Source organism: Festucalex cinctus, chromosome 10, assembly GCF_051991245.1.
Source record: "Festucalex cinctus isolate MCC-2025b chromosome 10, RoL_Fcin_1.0, whole genome shotgun sequence".
Taxonomy (NCBI): Eukaryota; Metazoa; Chordata; class Actinopteri; order Syngnathiformes; family Syngnathidae; genus Festucalex; species Festucalex cinctus.
Genome location: NC_135420.1, coordinates 19789285 through 19815208, shown reverse-complemented (window position 1 = coordinate 19815208; position 25924 = coordinate 19789285). Strand labels below are relative to the sequence as shown.

At 43.5% G+C, this 25924-nt stretch overlaps 2 protein-coding genes across 6 annotated transcripts in view; both read left to right on the top strand.

The window, feature by feature from the left end:
* Positions 1-200: 200 nt before the first annotated feature.
* On the top strand, positions 201-24378 carry zbtb7a (zinc finger and BTB domain containing 7a). Of its 4 annotated transcripts, XM_077535396.1 has the most exons (5): positions 201-329; positions 846-888; positions 15231-15785; positions 18186-19054; positions 21074-24378. In XM_077535396.1, exons 1-5 carry the CDS (start codon positions 265-267, stop codon positions 21486-21488), a joined length of 1947 nt encoding a protein of 648 aa, XP_077391522.1. In that variant the 5' UTR covers positions 201-264; the 3' UTR covers positions 21489-24378. The 4 variants fall into 4 exon arrangements, with proteins under 4 accessions (XP_077391522.1, XP_077391523.1, XP_077391525.1 ...); XM_077535397.1 differs by lacking the exons at positions 201-329; positions 846-888 and adding an exon at positions 1975-2164; XM_077535399.1 differs by lacking the exons at positions 201-329; positions 846-888 and adding an exon at positions 3053-3194.
* The window catches only part of tcf3b (transcription factor 3b), a 43597-nt gene continuing 40942 nt past the window's right edge, over positions 23270-25924 (top strand). For both annotated transcript variants that reach the window (XM_077535406.1, XM_077535401.1), the window contains exon 1: positions 23270-23391. The gene's annotated coding sequence lies outside the window, so the exon portion shown is untranslated. The remainder of the gene's footprint in view (positions 23392-25924) is intronic.

Genomic DNA, 25924 nt, shown 5'->3' with positions numbered 1-25924 from the left:
TCATAAGTCCTTTTAAACATCCATCCAGTCATCTTGTAAAGCACACTGCTTTACAAGATGGATGGATGAGTGAAAAGATGAATAGTCATACCGTAAAGTATTAACAGCCCTTAAATATTTTCACGAGTTTTTTGTTTATTTTATTTTTATATCTAAACTGGAGGAACAAAAGAGCATCGTGTCGTCACCAGTTGGCGGGAAACAGTTTCTACCGGAAGTTTTTCCACAGGTACATCACCAATTTGCCCCCTTTCTTCATGAGTCATGACTCGTTTCATTTACTTTCAGTATATGAAATTTCTTGTCGAAAATCTCCAAGTCTGTAGAAGGTACGTATTAGTAACGAATTAACAGTAAAGGGGCGATAAAGTGAACTAGTTAGCATTTATGAGTTGCTAGCTCACGATGCTAAAATCTAGCCTGCGGAAGTTGCTAGCTTACTATGCAAACTTCGATTCTCACTAGGACAATTAATTAATACGAAGCTAAGTGATGCCATTACAAATAATTCCATTAAGAAATGTAGTCAAATGTAGATTGTAAAACTGCATTAATGTATAGGAGAATTCAATATTTGAGATTTTGTCGCTGGATTTAGACACCGGAATTGGCCTAGTTAGCATTTTAGCATGCTTTGCGCTTTCATTTAGCTAATGTTAATTCATTTACCTGACAATCGTAATACCTGCCGCTAAAAGCTAACACTCAAGTTACTTAGTATTAGTTTGTTAATTTGTTTCTTTTTTTCCCCCTCCATCAATAATTAAAATTGCGTTCAGCTGTATTATAATTATCTCATGTCAATGAAGGCTATAAAATAACTTCTGTTTTCCCTCCCCTTGCAGTTATCCTCAACAGTTTAATGACATCTTGAAAGACAAAAGACAGGTAAGAATTTTCATAAAAGCTCTTTACAACTATTGGCACGATATAGTGTTACGATCAGCAGGGTACACTGGATTGACTGGTATGTGCCTTGAAGGAGTGAAAATAACGTTTAAGTATATGATGTGCAGTTTAATTTGTTTACAAAACAGTTATGAATGAGATTGTCCCAAAAGTATTAAGAAGTAATAGAACCACACTGAAAAGTTGTTGTAAAAGTAAATAATAAATACATACAAGTAATAATTAGACTATGCGACTCAAGTCGTCATCTTAGTTCAGTATGGCCCCAACTCCTTTACTTCAGCAGAAGAACAGCGCCCTCTAGGTCCAGGTTGTGCCCTTGCCTTCTCATAACACATGCATGGTAGACCATGGGACACGTGGTGTTTAAGTATGTATTGTGTCGTATGTGTTTTCTTAAATGGGCATTATAGCGAGTGTTTCAGACTGCTCCCTCTTTGCCGCACAATGGCTGGCCTGCACTCAGTCCGGGTGGTGTGCGTGTGTAGGTGGGTGGCAGGGTTGTGGCGCAACATAAAGTGCTTTGCATATTTGGACACGAGGAACACACTGCTACACGCTAATGTATTCCCTGATAGCTCACCTGTTGGAGCTTGGCAGGTATTAGGTGCAGCAAACGGGGGCCAAGCCAGGGAATGCGAAGGGGCTCGCTGGCAGCCCCCGCTAATATGTACTGGAATCTGCCAAGGCTTGCTTTTGGGGTGGGACGCCATGACCTCAGGCAGTGGGATGAGTGGGTGCGACTTCTCGCAACAGAAGAGGAAAGGAGCAGCGGTTAAGAAAGGGAGGACAACCTTATTTAACCTTAAACCGCACGTGATCGCAGCCCACAGCTCCGCAGGCTGACGTGAAGGGAGGCACGGGTTAATCATTTGTCTGATTGTCTTTATGAGTTTAGCAAGTGTCCACTTCGGAGAAATTTCCACTTGACATTTTCTGCTCAGCGGTGGGAGGGGGGTAGGGAGGGTCGCGGTGGGGGGGGCGATGAGATGGAGGCTGTTTCTTTAAGAGCGAGGGCGAGTGAGGAGGAGAGAGAGAAAGGGAGGGACCTCTTTGCCCTCCAGAAACCAGGAAGGGAATTGAGTTGATCTGCTGCTGCTTGGTTAGCGCATACGGGAGCTTTAAGCCTGCACAGCAGTGACAGAGGCTGGGAGAAGAGAGAGAGCCACAGAGAGAGAGAGAGAGAGCGCTCCGGAAAGGAGGAGAGCGGAGGGCTGCGCTAACCCCACAACAAGCAGCACCACGGCCATCGCAGGTGAGCTAAAAGGCAGCATGCCATCCCCTCGCAGGCTGCCCTGGGCCTGTCAAGCAAAGGGGGGGAGCAGGGCCAGTGGAGGAGAGTGGGAGGAATGAAGGAGGTGGTGGTGGTGGTGGAGGGGGGCTGGCCTGAGAGGTGGGTCGCCTGTCAAGGTTCCTCTTTTTGGCACTACTTCCCTCGTACTGCTGGAGAATCTTAAAAGTTTACAGTTACGACTTTTCAGGCAGGTGGAAGCACTTACAGGAGGGAGGCGGCGAGAGAGCGGGAACTGTTATAAATTAATAATCAAGTCAAAAGCAACTTTTTGTGACAGCGCGAAGCACAGCATGCTCTGTTGTTATTATTTAGGTCAGGAGTTAGAGTTGTGTGTGAAATGTCATGCCACCATGAGCGCATGACAGAATCCGCCGCTCACATATGTCATTTTATTTGAAATCCTTTTTTTTAATTTTATTTATTTATTTTTTTGTCGCTTCATGCCTCATCTGTACTTTAATACCTGGCAGCCCGCTACCAACACACTCCAGTGTATAATTCAGCCCCGGAGTGCTTACGTTAAAACGGGCTCGGAGAGAGTGGGGGCGGGCGAGGGCCGAGGGAGCTGGGGCTCGTAGTCTCATGGCGGGGCTGCAAAACAGGTCAAGCGGGCTGTCGGAACTCCGTATCCCAGAGTGCCTTGCCCGTGGCAATCCAGGAAAGAGAGCAGCCGCCAGCCTATCCCAGCGAGGAGGTGTGGTGTGTGAGAAGCTGCTGGGCCAATGAGAGGAGTCCATGCAGATCCCAGTTGTGGGCTGAAAATAGAGGGGGGTGGGGTAGTGATGCTTGCTGGAGGGGAAAGGGAGGGGGCGGGGTGGAGGGGGTGGGGGTCTGTTTGTGTGGGATCAGGCAAGGGCTTGCCTGTATGACGAGGGCCACTCGCAAGTTTCCTGCCTGGTGAAGCTCGAGCCCTGCCCAGAGACGCAGGCAGCGGAGCTGGCCCACAAGGCAGGCAGGGGAGGCAGAGCGGGGGACACTTACCTCCTATTTGGTAAGCACACCAAAAACACACACGCGCGCACACACGCATGCACACACACATTGTCTTGAGGAGTGAGTCAGACAGGAGGGATGGAACCCACATCATGTTGCCAGTGAAGGAGTTCAGAGTTCTTGACCCACTTGCACATGAAGTAAGGGAAGGCAAATGGGTCAATGTGCTGCACAGCTCCGCTGCTTCTGTTCTCATGCAGCTTTTATTTCTTTGAAGACGCGTTCTTATGGCGATTTTGAATATTAGTTGGGTGGAAGAGTGAAGGAAGTTGCAAATGATGTGCAACTTAGTCAGGTACTGGATTTGTCTAAGACAAAGCTCTGTTTAATTTTTTATTTTTTTAACTTGACTGCCACACACTCGAGCATCTTGCTCCAAGCTCACCTGGCTCACTTGTGGTTTTGAATGGCGTGCCTCGCATGGGAACGAGGCACACATTTTTTTGGCTGGACATACTCGTTGGACCCGTTTTTTTTTTTGTTTTTTTTTAAATGTGGACACGAAGAGGGTACTTGAAGACGCCCAGTTGCTTGGAAGTCGTGTGGTATGCTTCTCAGAAGGAAGCGACATTTATTTTTATTTTTTTATTTTTTTTAAATCGCCCAGAGCTCAATGTCAGGACATAGAATAGATACCACCATTGTGATTCTACTCTTTTTATGCTACTTCTCAAGGTGGCGCTTTGTCCCACACGGGCATAGTTGGCTCAAACAAATCCCACCAAGAGGTTAAACTACGACGCCATATGTGTTGGTGCGCATAAGTGTGCACGCACGCATGCATGCGTGTGCGTCTGTGTTACCAACAATAGATTCCAAGGGAATTGCAGGGGACTTCAGTGGCTGTGGGCTGGTCCAAGACACCACCCATCAATTTGGCGGTGAGGCTGAATACAGTTTGATATTCCTGTATGTTTGTGCCTCTACCACTATAGCCCGAAACGAGCAGCTTGACTGACTGAGAAGACGCCGTGGCAGTCTGAAAACTTGACTTTTTTTTTTTTTTGTACTGAAATGTACAGTATACAATAACACTCTATTTCAGTCTAAATCGTTATGATGTGTGGATTCCTCCTGTGTTATTTTCAAGCTTCATACCAAGCTCCTTTCTGTTGCTTTCGCGACATGTAAATCAATGAAGTTATACAGCGCTGAGCACATTGCGTTACAGAATGCTGGTCAAACTCCAATTTAGAATTTTTCCAACAAGGATTAATGGAAATAAAAATAATCCATTTTGGCCATCATGAAAACTTTAATACTCTACAGTCAATGTTTTAAGTACTAACAGCCCAAAAAGTTTCATAAAACAATATCCCACAAAGTGCCGCGTCAGAGCGATAGCAAATAATAAAGCTTGTAGCACCTTTAATGTAATATTTTCCTGAAAATGTAATAAAATTTACATTTTGTGATTAAAAAATGTAATAAATCCCAATAATTTCACCAATGTAATAGGAAAAAAAAATCCTGACGGAAATTGTAATATTTTTACTGGTAATTTTCAGTTGTTTTTTTGTTCCCCCCCCCCCCCCCCCCCCCCTCTCTCACCTCAAAATGGATATAAAACTTGACAAATAAATTAGTCCAAAGTTCTTTGTTTTGTCTTTGGAGAATCTAAGACTGATATTTACATTCACAGCAAAAATTTAAGTGTTAAAACTTTGGTGTTAAATGTTTCAGAGTTGATTTCAACCCCCAAAGTGTATTTTTTAAGTGTCTGATTTAGAATGGAGGTCAGCATTAGAACTTATTTATTTTGTGTTAAACCAACTCTGCAAAGAGTTCGTCAATATGCTCCGCCCACTTGATTAGAACTGCTCTGCTGCAAAGACTTCTCCGATAAAATGTAGTATATCATATAATATATTATTACATCATAGGGTGCTACACAGTTACCTTTGCTTTTTTGGCAGAACCCAAGGCCGGTGGGATACTAGGTCAACTTTGGAAGGCAACCCGTAATTGGATAATTTGATGTGTGACGGTGCCATGTGATGTGATGTCAACAATATTTGTCAGACAATTGCTTTTGACACAGCAGGCCAGGAGAAGTGAGTTGGCATTGTGCCAGGTTAAGGCAGGCTTTGTGGGTTCCTATGGCGTCGACAAATTTCTAGTTGGTATGAGCTGTAGTATAGTTCATATACTGTAGTGCAGTCATAATTACAGTAGTAAATATTTGTCTAAGAAAAACTCCAACTGTAAACCGCTCAAATGAAAAACAGTCAGTATGGCAATATCTGAGCGTGCCTTCTTCTGTCCCGTGACAGCGTATTCTTATGCCACGCACTGTCCATATCCATAACCTAAAAAAAATGTATGTTGGGACTGTCAGAAACCAAGGACCCACTGTTATAGTTACAAAAAGGCATAAATTACTTGGTCGCTTTGGTCTCCCCCATTCTGTGCATTTTGTACAACTAAAGGCTGGAAAAAAGTTAGTTAGGTAGTGTGAAAAGTGCTAATCAAGCTTGTTAACTTTGAGGGTGTAAAAATGTCATTTCACAGATGGAGAGCAAATTGTTTTCATTGTTTGCCCTTAACTCACACAAGTACTAAAAAAAAAAAATAGCCACTGAAAAATGTCAAATTAATAAGAAACCCTTTGATATGAAGTTGGCAGCCAGTGTTGCCCGTGTGACCTTCAAGGCATATTTATGACAAAGTTTTGGTCAAATTCCAAATGATACGGCCTAATTTTCCCAATTTGAGGCAACCCTGCAAATGCACATGATGCGTGGTGGAGTCCTCTTGTTTTTTTGTTTTGTTTTTTTAAAAGCTTCATACCAAGCTGAGTCATTTCTTTCCTGCTGCGTGTAAATTCATGCTAAGTCACAATCGAATAGCTTTAGCAGCCCCTTCCCTCACTGCAGTCTCACTTCTTTCCTTGTGTTTGGTTCCCCTGGTCAGCTGCTCGGTATAGCACGCCTTCCAGCCACACAGACCCCTCTCTGTTGTTTTCCTGTTGTTGTGCTCGTGTCTAGGGGCAGTAAAGGGGCTTCTTCTGTTCTCTTCTGGGACATTTATTATGGAGAGGGCAACACAACCTGATCAAATTAGGGTGAGCAAGAGAAGCTTGGGATGTTTTTCAGGCTGGGGGTGAGGACAGACTTTTTTTTTTTTTTTTTTTTTTTTTTTTTTTTTTTTTTTTAATGTTCATGGCGTGACGCAAAAACATGCATTCATTATAGGCTCTCGTCATGCCCACTGCCTATTTGGATATTGCTAAAATAACTAGCACAGAGACCACAGCCGCCTTTTAATTAAGCTGAGCGGCGTCGGCCGAGTGGTCGGGACGGCGACCATGCGACCGATGTGACACTGGTGATGTTGATTTAGGAGAGGAGATGGGTGGGTTGCGTTGGAGGTTGGCACGTCACAAGAGGACGGGCGGGGCTCTTGCGTCCTCAGCGGAAGAGCAGGAGGCGAGAGGGAAGTGAGGTGATGCGTCGCTGCTGAGATGGAGCAACCACACAGCCAAAGAGGGAGGCTCAGACAGTGGGGACAGAGGGATTGAGCAAGCAGAGAGCTGGTCATCTGATTACACAGCGGCTTCTATTACATGTCTGTTATAGGCTCGCAGGAAGAAGTCCTTCCTGCTTGGTCTGTGTGCGGCCTCGCTGGCCCGCCAACATTCTGCTGGACAGTCGCGTCCCTTCTGAAGACATGCGTTCAGATTTGCTCACACTTCCTGGTTTGTAGCACAGCGGCATCAAGCTTAAAGGGATCGTTCGGATTTTTTAACATGAATCTCAATTTCATCCTCACCTTGAGTGTGTGCGATCATCACTGACTTACCCATGACAGCGTTCTGTGACACGAGTTCTGATCCGGTGTTGGACGAGAGGAAAATAGTCCAGCAAGCTGGCTGGGGTCTCGGAAATAAAGCGTTTTTCTTTTAAAAACAATTTGTGTTCAAAAGAGTGATACATTTGCACAATACTCCTTTTCTGGAAAAAAAAAGTCAGACGCCATTACCGCCTGTACAACTTTTCTGTTTGTTCGTATCACTGCGCGGCGCATCGCATGCAGCTGATAGACGCGCACTAATCTAGAAGTTGTTTGTCTTTTCGAAGGCGGAAGGATCAGCTGGCTGCAGTGCGTCGATTAGCTGTCTACAGGGCGACGCGCAGTGAAACGAACGAACAGAAAAGTAGTGGCTGGCCGTAATGGCGTCTGACTTTTTTCAGAAAAGGAATATTATGATGCAAATGTATCACGCTTTTGAACACAAATTGTTTTTAGAAGAAAAACGCTTTATTTCCGAGACCCCAGCTAGCTTGCTGGACTATATTCCTTCCTCTCGTCCAACACCGGACCAGAACTCGTGTCACAGAACGCTGTCAGGGGTAAATCAGTGCTGATCGCACACACTGGAGGTGAGGATGAAATTGAGATTCATGTCATAAAATCCGAACGGTCCCTTTAAAGGAAGCAAGAGTCGTCTCAACAAACAGATGAGCATAAAAAGACCGTTCTACGCATATGTACGGCGAAGTTGTGGTTTTTGTATGCTGTAATCAATGTAACGGTATTGTGGGACCTCTTAAAGTGGAACACAATCCGTTCATTGATGGTGGTTGACTTTCAAGTTCTCATTTCAATATGGAAGAGTGCTTGAAGCACCGCCTCTGGCTCTCAGGAGGGATGAAATGGAGCATTTTCCCATAGGAAATGGTGTGAATTGTTTGTTTCAGACTCAAACTGACATTGTATAGTACCTTTGGAAAATGAAATTGTAGTATATACAATACATACACGTCTTATCTTGAAGTAAATGAAGGTTCACATCACAAATCGTTGCCATTAGGCCAAAACCTTGCATCTCCAAAATAGTCATTTTTCAGAGACCCCAAAATGGTAAGTTTGTTCAACCATTATCATTGCATCCTCAAGAGAGTAAGCCATTTTCAACGCTTTATATTGTTAAATCATTTGTAAGAATAACACCCACACATGTGGAATGACCAATTTGTAGAGATATTTGAAGTAATGTGAATGTTTAATAAATTGTGACCAGCCAAATACATCTTACAGGTTGTTTACATTCATAATTGTCATAAAAAGAAGTTTACGACGTAACGTATGTAACACGATTAAAATAGTTAAACGCTCCAGTTTTGGCCTTAATGGCAAATCCACAAGTCCTGACCATGATCTTCGTTGCAAATACGCCTCGCGGTGGAGGGTGCTTTTTTTATCACCACAAAAGTGTATATAAATACAGTAAGCGAACCAGTTAATACTGTATTAAATATACTTTCACTTTGATTAAAGGGGATTAGTGCTTCCTTCATTATTTTGTAAATTCTCAACACTCCCTTCAGAGGTGTGGCGTCTTGTGAAGCTAACCAATAACCTGTGTATGTAATAATACTCAAAAATAATGTCAGACTGACTGACAGTCAAATAGTGGAGAACAGGAAGGTGTTTGCAGGTGTTATCACTGCTAGCCTTTTGTGGTGGCACTACAAAAAAAAAAAAAAAAAAAAAAAAAAAAAAGGAAAAAAAAAGTGGATTCAATCTTTTAGATGCTCTTCCGGAGATTTGCTCGTCTTGCGTGATATAATGTATGATGATAGGATGAAGGCTCAAGTTTTGTTCCACTTTCGAGGCGTGTTTTACCAGAACATTCTTGTTACAATTGGGCCGTTTTTCCACTATGGAGGGTTAGGGTTCTTAACTTTTACACTAAAAGCACTGAGGATTTGGTCACACATCACACAGTTTCCAAGATATTCACACACACTCTCCAAACTTGTTTAACACAAGTCGGGAAACAAAATAGGACCGTAATTTATTTCCCTCAAGCATGCTTTTCCTTGAAGCTGGCAGATGTTCTTCTATTGGTGCTTCTCCTTCTATGCTGCTTCTAAAACAGAGGTAGAACGAAGAACGTCTTCCGGGTCAGGACAACACAAGCTCATCCAATCAGCAGCTCGTGTTTGAAGTATTTTCATCTGTACTGCCTGACGCAAGAGCGCTCCTTTCAGTTTTGTGGCACTAGTGTGAATAGCCGAATGTTCGCCTTTGTGAGCATATTGGTCGAATCCTGACATTACATTGTTATTAGCAACTGATTTAATTTGATCTTGATGTTTCAAATCATTGCATCATCAGCTTGAAATCATATTTTTTGTACTGCACTTTTAAATACAAAGTTTGATAGTTACTCACGTCTGTACAGAATATACTTGTTAGACTGTGCCGGTTTTGCATAAGGGCAAAATAACTTAATAACCCCCTGCCTGATTACTCAAATGAATCTTTGCCCCACCTGTGGGCGTTGAGCTTTCCGCTTATTGAAGCAGGTTTTACCAGCTAAACGAACGAGATCCGAGTTTATCATTGACATCTGAGCCGGATTCCAAGGCCTCCGTACTCTTTGCAGTTATGAGTGGTTGTGAGTTTAATAAGCGGGCCTCGCCCACCACCACTTCACTCACTTTCTGCGTTCACCAGCACTTCCTGCTCTGCTGCGAGCGAACGCCTCGAGACTCAGAGCCACTTTCGCAACGTCAGTTTTATCAGTCGGCCACCCTCTTCCTGCTCGTCTCCCAATAAGACCAATCACATTTCCTTGCACGAGTCTCCCGGTATCCGAGTTACTTCACTGCCGTGGCACTTGTTCAAAATCTGCTTTTCCCTGAAACTGCCACCCCCCCTCCTTATTCCTAGTATCTTGTATTGTACTATCCCCTTGTTGATTTGAACCAGGTGATTCCCTCACACTGGCTGTTTCCTTGAAGTGTGTAACCTATCAGTTCACTCGGGGCAGAGATAAGAAGTTTAGTTTCTGTTGACAACTAAACCGAAGATCCCGGTCGAAATTAACGCTTGAGAGAATAAAAATTAATCTATTACAGTAAATTACATGAAAAACCTCACTGTTGTGTCCCATTATTCACTTATGTCACTCATAAGCCTCTTTTGTCCCACAAATCTCAGAGCCGTAACAGCAGATGTGACATTTTATCAGCCTGTGCCTTTTTTACAGAGCCAATATATTTTATACAGTAAGGTCAGCGACAGCTTCCAGTGTGATAAAAGTAGAAAATGGCATCAATTGTCTTTAAACAATTTCGGCAAGTTGCTCTCCCATACAGATGTGGAATCATGCACTCGGGTAATTTGATGACATCACCACGCGGACAACTGAGTGTCAGGTGTTGAACTTCATACCGTTTACATTAGCGTTGTCACAATAAGTTTTGACTTCAATCCTATATATCTGCGTAAAGTACATTGACACCTGTTCTTAAAAATACTGTTGCAAAAACTTCCAACATCTGCCAGTATGAAGGGTCTGGCTAATGATAATAATAATAATAATAATAATAATAATAATAATAATAATAATAATGCTAGCTTGTATTACTATATCTTCATTCACAAAACCCAAGGCCGCTTACACAAAGTAAACAAAAGACAAGAGATATCTAAACGATAAAAAGCTGTATGAAACAAATGACACTCACAATGATTCTTGGAAAAATCACAAAAGTGCATTTAAAAAGCTTGTTACAACTTGTTTTGACTGGTACAATGCCTCATGTTCACTAAAACCTTGGGATCCTTAAAACTAAGTGCTGTCTGTCTATCTCAAGCACATCAGAAGTTTCTCTGGCTAAACATTTTGCCTCTTTGTTTGTAGGAATGAATGGTATTTATCAGCCAAAGACAGACTCTTGAATTCATGGATATCTTTCATCTGTGTTTCACATCAGGTCCAATATGCCGAAAGAAATCGCCATGTGACTGATGTGCAAATTTGTTTTGGGTCATAAACACACAAGTAACTGTCACTAATGAGACTATTTGTCGTTTCATGTCTGAAGTGTAACTGGGAACTGCGCAACGACAGCATGTGGAAAAAGGTTGAGTTGACATGGCATTGGTTGGAACTGGGTGTGTTTCAACTTTGAAGCGGCGGTTTGACTTGCAAAGCAGGGTCGAAGTTCTCTCATTCTGGACTAAAGATTGGGCCCTTTTCTAGAAGCAAAGCGATACAGTAGGGATCTGGGTAGATGCCGCCCCGCTCTGTACCTGGCTTTGGGCTCCATGGCCCGAAAGCATGAATTAGTGATAGGGAATGTTGCAAGCTCTAAGGAGGTGCCGGGATCAGGTTGGTTGCAGTGTGTTTCTTCGTCCACGTTAGGTCATCTGAGGACAGGTGGCTCCGGCATGCAGAGGAATCCCTCCATGCTTCTTTGGCTCTCACTTTACGTGCACACGCGTACATGTGTGTGTTTTATCTCTTCTCAGCTCAGCGTCTTTACCCCTGCAAAGCCGCAACCCAGGGTCAGCTCCTGTATGTGCCGAGGATAACGTGTACACGAGCTTGCAGCCAAAGGCCGGTCTAGCGCAGGTGCTTGAAGTCAGGTCTGGATGGGCTCACGGAGATCACTTTCCACCTTCAGAGGACGTGACCGGAGACCATGTGCGCTCCCTCTCTTTTTTTCGCTCTCTCACTCACTTCACCCTTGGATCCTGAGCCATCATCTGTCTTTTTTGCCTTTGTCCTCTGCTTCCTCCCCGTCGTCCTCTGCATATTCAAATGAGGCCTCCTCTAATACAATTTGCTCATGTCCTGTCACAGTCCTTATTTTATTTTTTTTTAATTTTTTCGAAGTCATTGACAGTGTTGTGAGACTCCAGTGAGTGGATGCTTTGGTATCATGGTGTTTGCACACGCATCATGTGGCCTGTTTTTAACGAGCACACCATCCGTGGACGCTTGCAATTCAGTCGCCTCAGAAATTGTATAATTTATCATTTGACCAAAAGCACTGTCAAAAATTGGCCGTGAAGTTCAAGTTCAAACCGCCTTTACGCATGATGTCCTGCAAGACTCCTGTGCACCTCACGAGGGCTCACATCAAAGGATTAACTCATTTCTTTGCTTGAGCTTTTGCATTTTGTGGCCTTTTTTGCCATAGTGATAGAATTGGGGAGTTGTATATGGACCGAGGCCTTCCTGTGTGAAGCTCATTCACATGTTCTCCCTGTGTTTGCATGAGTTTTCTCTGTGTATTCCAAACAAATGTGCCTGGGTGTACCCCACCTTTTGCCCAAAGTCAGTTTGGAAAGGATTAAGCTCACCAGCGTCCTCAATGCGGATGAACATAATAGAAAATGTCAGGTTTGGGGGTACCTCAGGGAACTTTTTTTTTTTTTTTTTTTTGCCATACAATAATAATGTGTAGATGCACATTCCCTGCAGTAGGTGACAGTCATCGTTAGTGTGCGCAAAGTATTATCTCTTCTGCAGATATACAACAATTTTACAGGCATATACTGTATATTTATATGTATATATTTTTGTATATGATTAATATATGTTATATAATGTTATTATTACATATATATATTTATAGTCGCAGCAGTAACAAATAATTGAGAAGCACTTTTCCAGGCACAATTTTTTTTTTCTACTACACTGTTGTCAATTCAGTCTTGTTTGTGTAACAGTTAAGGATGTTAAAATGTTACTTAAAGTCACATGTGTCTCATAAAGCTTGTGTAATGGTGACAATTTTACTCTGATTATTTGTTTTCCACTTACTCCAACACAAAAATAAAAATATTTGCAAACTCGCTGATCAGCGTTCCAGAATTGTGTTTACCCTTAGAGCTTCTGATGTATTTTCATTTTAATATTCCATTGATTCCACTAAATGACCCTGCTTTTTTTAATGAGCATAGACGTGCTCTTTGCTCCTGCCCCCCTGACTGTAAATGAGCTAAAAGGCTGATTTTCAAGGTATGGAGGCGGTTAGGCGTAGTTGGTAGAGAAGTGCAGGAGGGGAACGCGAAAGGTGAATGCAGGTGAACAGGTGTGAGGGAGGTGAGGCAGCCAGGTTAGGCAGGTTTGGTGATGGGTTTGGGAGGGGAGGGCGGGGGCTGCAGCGTGTGAGCGTACATAGAAGCTAATCTGCTGCACAGTGGTTAGAACGCTTGCTCATATAGAGTCGAACCGCCCCCACCTCACCCCGTCTCACCCCCTGATGCCTCTCCCTGGCAGATGGAGAGAGGAGGGTGGGCGGTGGATGTACGATACGTGTTTGCGTGTGTGTATGTGCACGTGCATTATTGATGCCTCTGTGATGGCACAGCATTTGTGTGTGCGCACGGGAGTGTGTTGGTACAGGAATCGAGGATGGTCCGTTCTCCCGAAACCCCCCGCCCACTGCGCAGGCTTCAGTCGATCATTTTAATCTCCCCCCCACACGTGAGCAAGGGGACAGCCTTTCCTGAAACTTGGCACACAGTGCAGGGTGGGGTAACCAGCTCAGACCGGATTGACAACCTCCCTTTTAATACTGTTCCCTCGCAGCTTGTTGCGTGTCCTCTTCCTCGTGGAGTTTTTCCACAGGGTCCACTGTGGCAGCCCCTCCAACCCTCTCTTTTGTTTGTTTGTTTTTTTATTTTTACTACTTCCACCTCTGTTGCTCTCTTCCCTGGCTCCCGGCTGACAGCCCAGCACCCAGCATGCATTTTGATCCCCGCTGCACTCTGCCTATCTGTCCTTCACAACCTCTTTCAGGAGTGCACACACGCATATACACATGCAGGTATAGGTGTTTACAAGGAGACACTTACACCACCTGCACATATACAGGAAGTGTAGTATGTAGTACAAACCCACTCATGGCGTTTAAGAAGGTCAAAGGCTTCACTCGGCATGTACAAATATATTACCGTAATTTTCTAAGTATGAGTAGCGTTTATGACAGGCCTGGATATGTGCCTTTTGTCTTGGAATTGTAGAAAAGGTTAATTATATTATTAGTCGGGATGGGTGAGTACCGATACCTGGCCATATTTCAAGGTATCGGTACTCGCGATGGCCCTCTTGTGGCCGTTTTACAATCAGGAAATAGAAATGAGGAGAATGGTAAATTGAGATTAATTACTGTACATGCAATTTTCAGGAAAAATGATATCATGGGATGTATACTACTAGTACTTTGCTGTTTTTGGGGAAGAAACTAGTGGTATCGGTGCTTTGTATAGGTGACGCAAGTTGATTACTTGGACTGTATTGATCTGAAAAAACATCCATAAATAATGTATCGCTGATGTCGGGGTGAAACCTTCTAAGTCAATTTGGTAAATTTCACATTTTTTCAACAATCTATTATTGGTCCGTCCACACATGTGGGTGTTATTTTTACAAATAACTGACCAAGCCAAAGTGTTGAAAACGGTTTGCTCTCTTTGATGGTGTAATTTTAATGGTTTGGAAAAACATGACGTTTTCAGGTCTTTTTTGAAAGTGACTTTTGGAGGTACAAGGTTTCGGCCCGACGCCATCCATATTATCAAGTAACATGATAGTTTGAGCTCTTGGAGTTTGTTTGATATTTGAGGCTGAATTTTTTTTTAGAGTAATCAACTCAACAGGGTTGGACTTTGTCGTGTCAAGAACATCACATTAAACATACAGAATGTCTTGCTTCTTCTGTCTTGTTACTACACTTTATGTTGTATGTTTTGAAGTAAATGTGTAGTTGTAACTAGAATTGTGGAGGAGGGGCCTTTTTGTGCTGTATGACATGGTTATGATGCGATGAGTCTTTGATCTGCTTTTTTTTTTTTTTTTTTTTTTTTCTTGAAGCAAAGATTTATAAAAACAACACTTTGATATTGCTCCATCGTATTGGGGACGATTTTCTGTTGGCATTTCTTTTCTTGTATGGCGGAAGTTTATTGAGTTTTGACTTTGATTCCGGCTGAGGCCAAATCTTCCTGGTATGGAATTTTATAATTGTTTTCATGTTCTGGTTTAAGCTCAGTAAATCTTTGGCGGCGTTTATTTGGCTAGGCAGTTCTACAAGGTAGATATGTCAGGTCATCAGCTTTGATTAATGCCATCAACTGAGGAATAGTACTGTTGATTGTTCTAATTAGTTTTGCTGTGTTTGTATGATGCTAAGAATGTTAATCGACATATTTGTTTTGATCAATTTTGTTTGGAAGCTTCCTGTATTGTTATTAATGTGCCTGTTTTCTGTCTTTTCTCCCTCAGACAGGCAGACAGACGGACGGCAGGACGGATACACGGGTGGGGGCTGTGCTAGGCGGCTCGGCGGCAGGCTGGTGGAAGATGTCGTCCGGAGCCGGCGGGAGGGGGGGAAGGCGGCTCAGGGGGACGGCAGGCGGCGGAGGCCGAGGAGTTGCCGGAGAGGCCGAAGAGGGCCCCGTGGGGATCCCCTTCCCCGAGCACAGCGCGGACATCCTGAGCAGCCTCAACAAGCAGCGGCTGAGCGGCCTGCTCTGCGACGTGCTGCTGATTACGCAGGATCGGGAGTTCCCAGCTCACCGCTCCGTCCTGGCCTCCTGCAGCTCCTACTTCCACAAGCTATTCACTTCAGGAGCAGCCGCCGACCAACGCAACGTCTACAACATCGACTTTGTGGCGGCGGAGGCGCTCGGAGCGCTGCTGGACTTTGCCTACACGGCCACGCTGACCGTCAGCCACAGCAGCGTGGCTGACATCCTCGCAGCCGCACGCCTCCTAGAGATCCCACCTGTTCAGGACGTCTGTACCCACCTGCTGGACACCAAAGTGCTCTCCCCGCCGGTATGGCACCATTCTACAATAACATGTTTACATTGAAAATAGAAACATTTAGCTTATTTGTACTGCGCCATGAAGTCACATTCAGGTAAAACAGTAACATGTCCAATGGCAATAATGAGCCATCAATGAGTTATATGCGATGTCCTCCTTTGTTGAAATGTATTCTGTTTTGGAATACGAATGTAACATAACAAAATGTGGAAAAAGTGGAGCGCACACCAACAAAAATACATTATTTCTATATTCTTGCACACTGGTTCCGAGCAATTATATACATTGTTAAATAATCACAAAAGTAGGAAACTACATATCATTTAATTTAATTTTCATACAAAGCTTTAATTGACATTAAAACGCCTTAATCTTTCAAAAGCCTTTAACAATTTGAACAGATACCATTGATAGGATTATAAGATGGTAAATAGTCTCAAATTTAAAAATTAATATTCTTAAAAAAATAATTTACCGTATTACTCTTGTGGTTAATCACAAATAGCAGAACTAACAAATCACTGATGGGAATTGGGTTATTAACACATTCATTGCCAGACCAGCAAAAAAATGCATCATTTGACGTCTTTTTCCATCAATGGCAGTGAATGAGTTAGCTTTTACAAACTGTAGCAGTTTAGGATGGCGTGGAACAAGTCGTGTATTTAATGTGCTTTAAGTTGTAAGAACGCTCCATGCTACAACTATGAGCAGTTTTTCAACTATGTGTTAGAAACTATGTGTTTTTTGCCCTGGTAGGGGTCAAACTAAAATCAGTAATCAATTTCAAAGAGGAGTAACAATAATTTTAAAATTAAACATGCCATTCATGTTAAAAAGAAATTTAGTTAAACAATATACGCTGGTGTATGTATGTTGTCAAACCAGAATAATCGTTTACCATGAAGGTGTGTGGTCCTCGTGACTCTCTCCTTCATTAAGTTGTGTAGTCAGCCCCGTCAAGCTCCCATCAAGGCCGTTATCAGTGGCTCTCACCATGCCAAACACACACCCACGGCCTTGGGGTTAGTTCAACGCTTACTCATGCTGAGCCAATTGCTTGTGCGGAGGAACAGCACGCTGTTTTTTTTTTTCCGTTTTTTTTTTCAGACATCATATCACAGCTACACGTCCACATAATCAAGCACAGAGACGTGCAATTGGCTCCTGCCTTTCGATGTTATCACCTAACAATCACAGCAGCGCTTCCCGAGCAATCATGTAGGCCAAGACCTTAGTGAATAACTGAGGTCAATGCAGTTTACGACTCTTGGCAGCCTATAAAAACCTTCAACACCTTTTGTAGAGAAGACTAGTGAAGCATTTTTATTTAATTTTTTTAACAATTTAAAAAAAGGGGGTGCTGGAGCCTATTCCAGTCGGCTTTGGCCAGTAGGCGGGGTACACCCTGAACTGGTTGAAATAAAAAATGAATACCGGTAATTAAATATAGGGGTGCACCAATCACAATTTTCCGGCCGATCCCTGATCTTTTAAAAAGTCTGACCTGCCGATGCCGGTATTGATTATTTTTTTTCATTACAAGCAGCATATACCTTCAGTGTTTCAGTCTTGTTTTGTTGAAAAACATTGTACAATATGGACGAAATAATACAAATGCGTTGTTTTAACTGCACATGAAGTAGTTCTCCCTCTCTCGAATAAAAACGAAAATCCAATTAATCATCTCAGCAGAAGAAGACAGTGGTTGACTTTTTCAGACCTCTGAGGAGAGAGATGAGATTGGTGGAAAAGATTGGTTTATATTTAAGTGATCGGCCGATTACCAATCAAAAAGTCCCCTTTTTTATGTTGTCAGAAAAAGAAAGATGAAATATTTGCCAACTGTGGGCAAGTGAAGCTCTTGGATACTATTGTGTGATAAAGAGCTATATAAATAAACTTGACTTAAATGATAGATGGAAAAAGTTAAAAAAACAAAAACTAAAAATTTCAAAAAGGTGACCATAAAATATCCAAAAAGGAAGAAGAAAAGCAGAAAATTACCATAAAATATCCATTAATTTGTCAAAAAATGTCAGAATTTAATAAAAAAGGCAGAAAAGAAAATGTTCAAAAAATTACCATAAAATGTCCACAAAATTGCCAAAAATGTTAGACAATAAGCTCTAGGGCCCAACAGTACATTAGACTAACACTAACACACAGTTTCTTCATCACAGTGTTCAAATGTTTTGCGGCGCTAGACAGATTCTTGATTATTTATTTGGCCTAAAATGGCTCTTTTTGCCAGTAAAGGTTGCTAACCCCTACTAGTGCATAATGAGTTTTCTGGTAAATGAATTGGCAAGTAGGAAATGGACTGCAATTTATTTTTTATTTTTTCCCTTATGGCGCTTTTCAAACATACATACAGCTTAAATCTATCTCCCTCTTGATGGTGTCCAGGCGGGCAGCGAGCAAAGAAACGAGGATGAGGAGAGGGGCAGAGGAGGAGGCGAGCAGGGAAACCAGGCACTGGCCCGGGAGTTCCTGGAGTACTTTCAGAGAGGGGCGCACTGGAGCAGCAGCTGCAGCACGCCAGAGCTCAGGGAACTGCCCACGCACCTGCACTTTAACCACGGCAACGGTGGGACCCCCAGCAACGGAGCACCCGGCGTCCCCGGTGAGTACTACTCCCCCCTGCCCCTCGCTTTGACCCAAGCCCCCATCCACGAGCCGGAAGAGGAAGAAGACGAGGAAGAGGACGACGAGGACAGTGAAGCGGTGCAGGGCAACGGAATAAGCCTCGGGTCATTTTACTGCCCTCCCTCCCAGAACGGGCACTTCTACCTCCCCCCCGAGGCTCGGCCGGGGCACGACGCGCCGGAGACGGAAGACGGCACGCTGCAGCGGATGGCGAGGGAAAGGGGCTCGGCCAGTGCCCTCCTGCAGCAGATGATGGACTCCATCGAGAGGCAGAAGCAGCGCGGGGTGGCCGGGGAGGATCCGGGCGACGGGGATGACCCCGATATGGAATTTTACTACAATTACTTTAACAGCGCTCAGCTTGAGGACACGCCTTCTGCCGCCATGGCGACGGGTGTTCCGCCGGTGTGGTTGTCGCGGAGCAACGACAGAGTCGGCGGAGGGGAGAGGGGAGTCGGCGAGAGGGGCGGCGGAGCCGGCGGGGAGAGAAAGATGCGCTCGAAGGCCTTTCAGAAGTGCCCCATATGCTCCAAGGTCATCCAAGGAGCGGGCAAGCTACCCCGACACATCCGAACACACACGGGGGAGAAACCCTACGAGTGCGCCATCTGCAAAGTGCGCTTTACCAGGTAAGCCCAATTAATGAAGCCACCGCAGCGTGTCACGTGTACTAACACTTTTGGACTTGGCAGAGCACCCAGCAAGTGGGATGCGTCTGCAGAGTCAAGAGTAGGAGATTTAGGCTTTGCATTAAGGGGCCAACGCAGTGTTTATTTTCGTATCGCTTAGCATCTCGAGATATTCCAGCTCCAACATGGTGATAAAAGTGGCTTTTATTGTGATGTTCTCCAAAGCAAAGTCCTGGTCTTGTAGCACAGGGTCCTATAAAAGAAGGCTGTGCCTGGCCGCCGTTATCTAGTGGAGGGCTGCTATAAAGTTGTGATACAGAAGGGGGGTTACAAGCCCTGGCTTGAGCTCTATGTGCTTCAGTGCAGCCATTTGAACTTTTGATCTCTGCTTGTGTTGATTATTGCCCACAGCAGAATTGTTATACGCCCCCTCTCTTCTCTTGTTTTTGTCGCTCCTTTACTTCTCTAATGAAATCTGACTTATGCCACTCAGAAAAATGCGACCAGAGTTTTAGCAAGACACTTTGAGTGATTTCGCTGTATTAAGTAGGCCTGTCTTTTCCTTGAAATCCCTCCTGTAATTAATCAATCAGAGCACTCGTGCTCGGAATAGATGCAGTGGGCCACAAATACCTACAACTTTTGCTGGCAGGCGAGGTCGGGGAGCCCAACGTGAACTGAATTGGCCTCCTGGTTAAATTCGACCGGCAGTGGGAAGTGGGCTATTTGTAATCTTAATCCTGTTTGATCGGGGTTAGGAGTGCCGCACACGGTAATACATCACTCCTGTCCTTAAAATAATTCAGCTCTGTCAGTGGTGGTATTAAGCTGTGTTCGCACACCTCTTAGATTTAGGCGACGGTTTGCGCAAAAGGTTGGCTCCTTGTTTAGTATGAGAGCTAATCCATTTAAATTCTTTATGTTGTCAATTGGGGGAGGGAGAATGCAAAAGCCAGATGAAGGTGTCCTGATAAAGTTTAGTTGAGGCTGGCATCATGTGACCTAAACTGCAACTGGCGATGCCTGTGTGTAAAGGAATTCCAAAATGACAGGAGACACTTCCTTGATGTGTTGTACGGTATTGTCGCCAAAGATTTCATTAAATTGTTTGGATGGGGAATTCTGCCTTTACGGTACAATTTACGACAACATTAGCATCATCACACGACACAGGAAGACACAGTTACTACGAGGGGTGTGAATTGCCTAGTACCTGACGATTCGATCCGTATCACGATTAATAGGTCACGATTCGATTCGATACCGATTAATCCCGATACAAATTTACAAGTCGATTGTTGCGATATTTTTACTCAAATTTAGAAAATACCATTTAGTAAACTTATACATGTACACTGTAAGATTTGTATGAAAATGTATTATCTAAAAACTGTGAGCCACTGTATGTAACAAACAGGTTTAACAACATTTTTCATGTTCGAACAGCATTGAAATAAAATATTAAGGCTAAATGTTCCATTAATATAACATTCTTCCATGCTTAAGGTGTGAAAGTTAGACGTTTTGTTGAATATTTTTCCATCAAAAATGGATGTTAAAAAATCGATTCGGCTGCCTATTGAATCGATTCGAGAATTGCGTGCTGTAGTATCGCGATATATTGCCGAATCAATTTTTTTTAACACCCCTAGTTACTACACTCCCAGCTCTTTTTGTTGCTTTCCTGCCAGAAAAGTTAAGAAGGAACCATAAAAAAGTGCCAGGTAACACAGTGAACGTTGAGCTTTATTGTCAGGCTACAGTTGTGCTCTTGAGTGCAATTACACAGATAAAGATGTAGACTTTATGGTTTCGCTTCAGTCAACCTTGTTGACCGCACAAGGTTGGGGGGGGCGCGTCGGACGTGAGACAAATGTTGGGCCATTAAACAGAAAATAAAACCAATCAGTGTATTTAGCTGACCTTGTAAGACTCGATGTGTTTTGACGTTTTTCACATTGATTTCATTAGTATTTATTCCCTTTTTAGTTTAATCCCACCCTCCTTTCTTCTCTCCAGGCAGGACAAGCTCAAGGTTCACATGCGGAAGCATACGGGAGAGAAGCCTTACCTTTGTACGCAATGCGGGGCCGCCTTCGCGCACAACTACGACCTAAAGAACCACATGCGCGTTCACACCGGCCTGCGCCCCTACCAGTGCACCAGCTGCTTTAAGACTTTTGTACGCTCAGACCACCTGCACCGCCACCTCAAGAAGGACGGCTGCAACGGCATCCCGTCCCGCCGGGGCCGAAAGCCGCGGGCACGGGAACCCGGGCTCCTGGATGCCCCCATGGGCCTGCTGAGCCCCGGCTCAGACACTGGCCTGGAGCCACACATCATCAAGGGACGGCAGCTCTCGGAAGCTCTCAAGTCTGAGATGGACGGGGCCCGCGCACACAGCCCACAGCTAGCAGGGGGTGCCGGACCCTGAGACAAACGCTTAAGAAATTGACGCACAGTCACAAAGTCACTCATGCTCCGCCTGTCTACACAGAGGAGGGAAAAGACAGACTTTAAAGAATACATATATTATAAAAAAAAAAAAAAAATTAACTATGGCTCTTTAAACCAAATCAGGGTGTCACAAAATTTTTATTCTTAACATTTCTTTCTTTTACTTTGGGAAGCAAAGTAGACATGAAAGCACTTGAGTCGGTATTAAGAGCAAAGAATGCTTCAAATCACGAACCCGCGACGTCCACTTTCTGGGCCATTTCTTTCTTATCAATAATAATAATAGGGGGTTTTATACATTGGCATAATGTATAAAGGACACTAAGAAACTATGCAGTTGATTTTAGGTTTTTATTATCGGGCGAGCTCTGAGCAAAGGTGTCTGAGCTCCTTCCGGCTGCCGTACGGGTGAAGCGAGGACAAATCTTTCCCAGAGAAAACAGCTTTTTTTTTTATTCTTTTGCAGGTCTAGAGATGTACAGTTACCATAGAAACAACGTTGCCATAATATGGCATATGCAAGGAAAACTCACCACACTTGTGATGCAACAGCTGGCTCGCTCTCTCGCTCTCCAAATGTTCCAGAAAGAGTCATAGGTTTGATTGAAGTGTTACTTACTCGATAACAAAAATGAGAATCTATCGTTTGTCTTAGCGAAATGAGTCAAATCCACGTCGGTGGGGGCTCAAAAATATTGCAGGATGAGGGAGTACGAGGCTCGGTGTTTTGAAAACGCGACCACTGCCCTCACACCCCTGCAATTTAAGTTTTCCTGTCTTAATTTTGTTTCGTTCCTTTTTTGAGTTGACTGGGTACTTGACACTTTATAATTGTATACATGTATATACAGCATGGGCCGACATGACATCCCTGTTAACCGTTCTGGCTTCTCCTGGTGGGCTGGATGTCGTATTTCTCACAACGTTGGCAAACTACCCGTCTGAATGTTTGTTGAGCGATAGCGTGGAGTCACCTGAGGGGGGTGAAAGAAACACTTGACCATTCCTGCCTAAAAAAAAAAAATGAGCAATTGAAAGGATTGAATGTGCTTTGCTTTGTGCAGTGTGTCCTTGTGTGACAAGGCGCAGGTTTAAGGAAGGACAGGGACCCCAAATGAGAATGAAGAGAAAAGATGAGCACCTTTTTTTTTTTTGTCTACAATTAAACTAAAGACATCTAATAGAAAGAGGGATGGGGGTATATTTTAAGAAAGATTTTTTTTTTCTTGTTTAAAAGGCTTTCTTTTTTGCGACCTCACAACCTGGACAATGTAGAGAGCGGTTAAATACCTGTCCGAGTCAGGAGGCCAAATAGGAGTGCAGCTGCAGCTGGTTCACAGGAGGAAAGGGGAAGGGAGGGTGGGATCCCGCCATGTCTGATGCATTCCAAAAAAATAATCTCCCGAAGCTCAGCCACGTTTCCATGCAGGAGGTGGGTGGGGGATCAGATCACGCCTCTTTCTCTCCTCCCACCCCTCTGTGGACCTCTAATGCCCTTAAGGGATATGATTATAATAGAGCCTGGTGTTACCGTGGGTGCATGCGTGCGTGTGTGTGCGTGGCAGCCAGGGTCCCTCTGGCCACATCATCAGTGTGTGAGTCAGCCCCGGCCTGTTCAAACATGCACCTTGAGCTGCCAGCCTCAGCGCACTTCCCCGTCTCTCCTAAAAGTCACGTTTCCACCAAGCAGTCCGGTTGGCTGCACTGCAGTGTGGATCGGTAATTCCGGTCAGCCTTGATAGTAAATGCGCAACGCAAATGGACTAAATTCATCTTTGTGTGTTGCTTGCAGGTGAACACCAACAATTGTCTCTCGACCAATCAGCAAGCAGCAGTGGCTTAAGCTCCATGCTACAAAGTGAACAGTTTCCTACATTGAGGTACTGAACTAAAGCGAATGGTAATGCTTGGTGGAAACGAGCCCTAGACATAAAAATTAATGGTCGTATTCCATATTTGTTCATTTTTAATTAGGGATGGGCATTTGAATATTTCTTGATCAACTGTAAATTAGCTATTGATTCTTTATTTCATTAACCATTCTTTATCGGATGGGTCGTTGTGTTTTTCTACCTTTCAAACCACAAACTAGTTGAGCCTGAATCAACAGTACAGTACAACACTCCATTTTGACACATTTCTAAATGCCAAGCAATTTTTATGCCCATCCCTACTTTGGAATATCCCCAAAACCTTTACTCACCGAGGGCCCCTCCCTGCCCGATACAATATAATCTCTGCTGTACTCCTCCTGTCCGTCATTGCACCTTAATCAGAACGAGCACTTTTGTTACAACACAAGGGCACTTTTGTCAACAAAACGGGTACTTTTGAGGGGGAAAAAAAGTTGCAAATATGATCGGCCCCTTCTTCTCTCTGTGGTAGTAAATAAAAGCCCTTTTTCTTCTTTGGTGTTGAGATCTGACGACAAGCTGCCAAACGCAAAAAAAAAAAATAGTGTAGTGCTCTAGAAGAAAGGCCTGGTAAAAGACAAATTAATGTAACTGATTGCACTTGAAGTTAGCCATTAGTGAGCTGTCTAAATGTCTTAAAATAGAGGGAGAGTGTTTTTTTTTGTTTTTTTGTTTTTTTGCTGTCGGACCAGAGGGTCTCGGGACAAGCTTGTGTAAACAAACGTTGCCCCAGCTGTTCCCCAGCTCCCCTCCTAAGCGTGCGGTGATAACGGGCCCCAATGTTGTAAAACACCTCACCGGACAGTCGCTTGTTTACTTCACAGCTCTCTTGGCGCACATTTGCATAAATCTTGGTTTACCCTCGCTGGTCATTGTCGGCGGCTGTCCGGGCCTTGAGAGTGTACTTTTATTTATTTTTCGCGAGTCCCCATTCTCGTTTAAAAAAAAACAAAATGATGTCTTTACTGTCTTGGATAGTATGGACCCTAAACCAATTTTGTTCTTTAACTCATTCAGTGCCATTGATGGTTATAGATGTCAACAATCTTTTTTTTTTTTTTTTTTTTTTTTTTTTAACTGGGCTGGCAGTGAATGAGTTTGAGCCATCTAAACCTGTGTATATTTGGACCTGAATAATTTACTGTACATTCTCTTAGGGTGCTTTCACACTTAATCCTTCCACGTCTGTTTTAATGCGAATTGTAATCTGTTTTCTCTGGTCAGGTGTGAACAGTCATTGAACTTGGCTTTGGAACAATTAACCAGTATAATTAGTTGAAAAAAACACGCACACAAAAAAAACTAGTGTACTTTGGCTGTGGGGAAAATTTGAAACAGGCAAATAAACTAATCAGGTTCATCCCTACATGAAATTGACCAAATTTACTACTTCATAAACTGGTAGGGAACAAGAAAGCAAATTATGGGTATGAAAGCATCCTGATGATCACGGTGTCATTTGTTCAATGACAAGAATCACAGGTTTAAGGATGTCAAGTATTTTCTGTCTTTGCTTGAAGTTGTTACGCTACAACGTGGCTCCTGAGTGACTGTTGGGCGTGGGTGATGTCTAACGGGTCTTCAGCGCCAGGAGGGCGGGACTAAACTGGTGCCTGGGTCAGTCGGGGGCGTGTCTTGTCTGGGATTTCAAGCCTGATAGCACTGGAAGTGGTGCTTTAGCTGAGCGTAGCGCGAACGTTTGCACTAATTGTCTAATGTTCTTGTCCTGCTGGTGGGAGACGACCTCAGAAAGTCGGTCCTGCCCAATAGAAGTAATCATGTATAGTCTATATATAATGTATACATCCAACATTGACTAATACCAAAGGAGAACAAAGATAAGATCTTTTAAGATGTACCAATGGAATTGTTGGATCATGAGAGTTTGAAACTCCACCGAATCCAACTTGTGTGCTTTTGTTTGTGAATGATTCCAAATGAGAAATATTTGGGCTGGTCCTGCTCGAAAGGGCGTATAGTGTGCAAAGAAATAGAACACACAGATCAGATGTGTGTTTTCAGTCCAACTGATGAATTATTAATTAGTTTCACTTTTTATTCAATTATAAGGAATTAGTTTATTTGTTCCATTGGTCTGTGATTTTGTTTTGCAGTGGAGCTCTCAGCCATCAGGTGAGCCTTGCGTCTTTCCGTTTGACCACAGCACCTTGTTCGTGTTGTTGTTTTTTTTTCCTCTGTCCTGTGTTTTTAGACCAAACTCTACGAGCTGATGCTAATCGTGCGGATGTTTAAGCTTTACTTGAATTAATTTATTATTTTTATTCTTACCTTGTTTGTGGCTAAACTTGAGCATTCTGCAGCCAGTGCGTCGCCACTTGTCTGATTTTGTGTTTTTCCAAATGGACCTTGACTTGTTTCTGTCTTACTCTCTTATCAAAGACTTTTTGCTGAATATATCTGAGAAAGCCATAAAGCAAGACCAACAACCATGATAAAGTTTTTCTTTTAAAGGCGAGATGAGGTGACTGCTATGGAATTT

What these genes read in the sequence shown, in the direction of transcription:
- zbtb7a (XM_077535396.1), top strand. Translation starts at nt 265, where the DNA reads ATGACTCGTTTCATTTACTTTCAGTATATGAAATTTCTTGTCGAAAAT. An exon ending in CCAAAGTGCTCTCCCCGCCG is followed by an intron (nt 15,786 to 18,185) that starts GTATGGCACCAT and finishes GATGGTGTCCAG; the next exon opens with GCGGGCAGCGAGCAAAGAAA. An exon ending in TGCAAAGTGCGCTTTACCAG is followed by an intron (nt 19,055 to 21,073) that starts GTAAGCCCAATT and finishes TCTTCTCTCCAG; the next exon opens with GCAGGACAAGCTCAAGGTTC.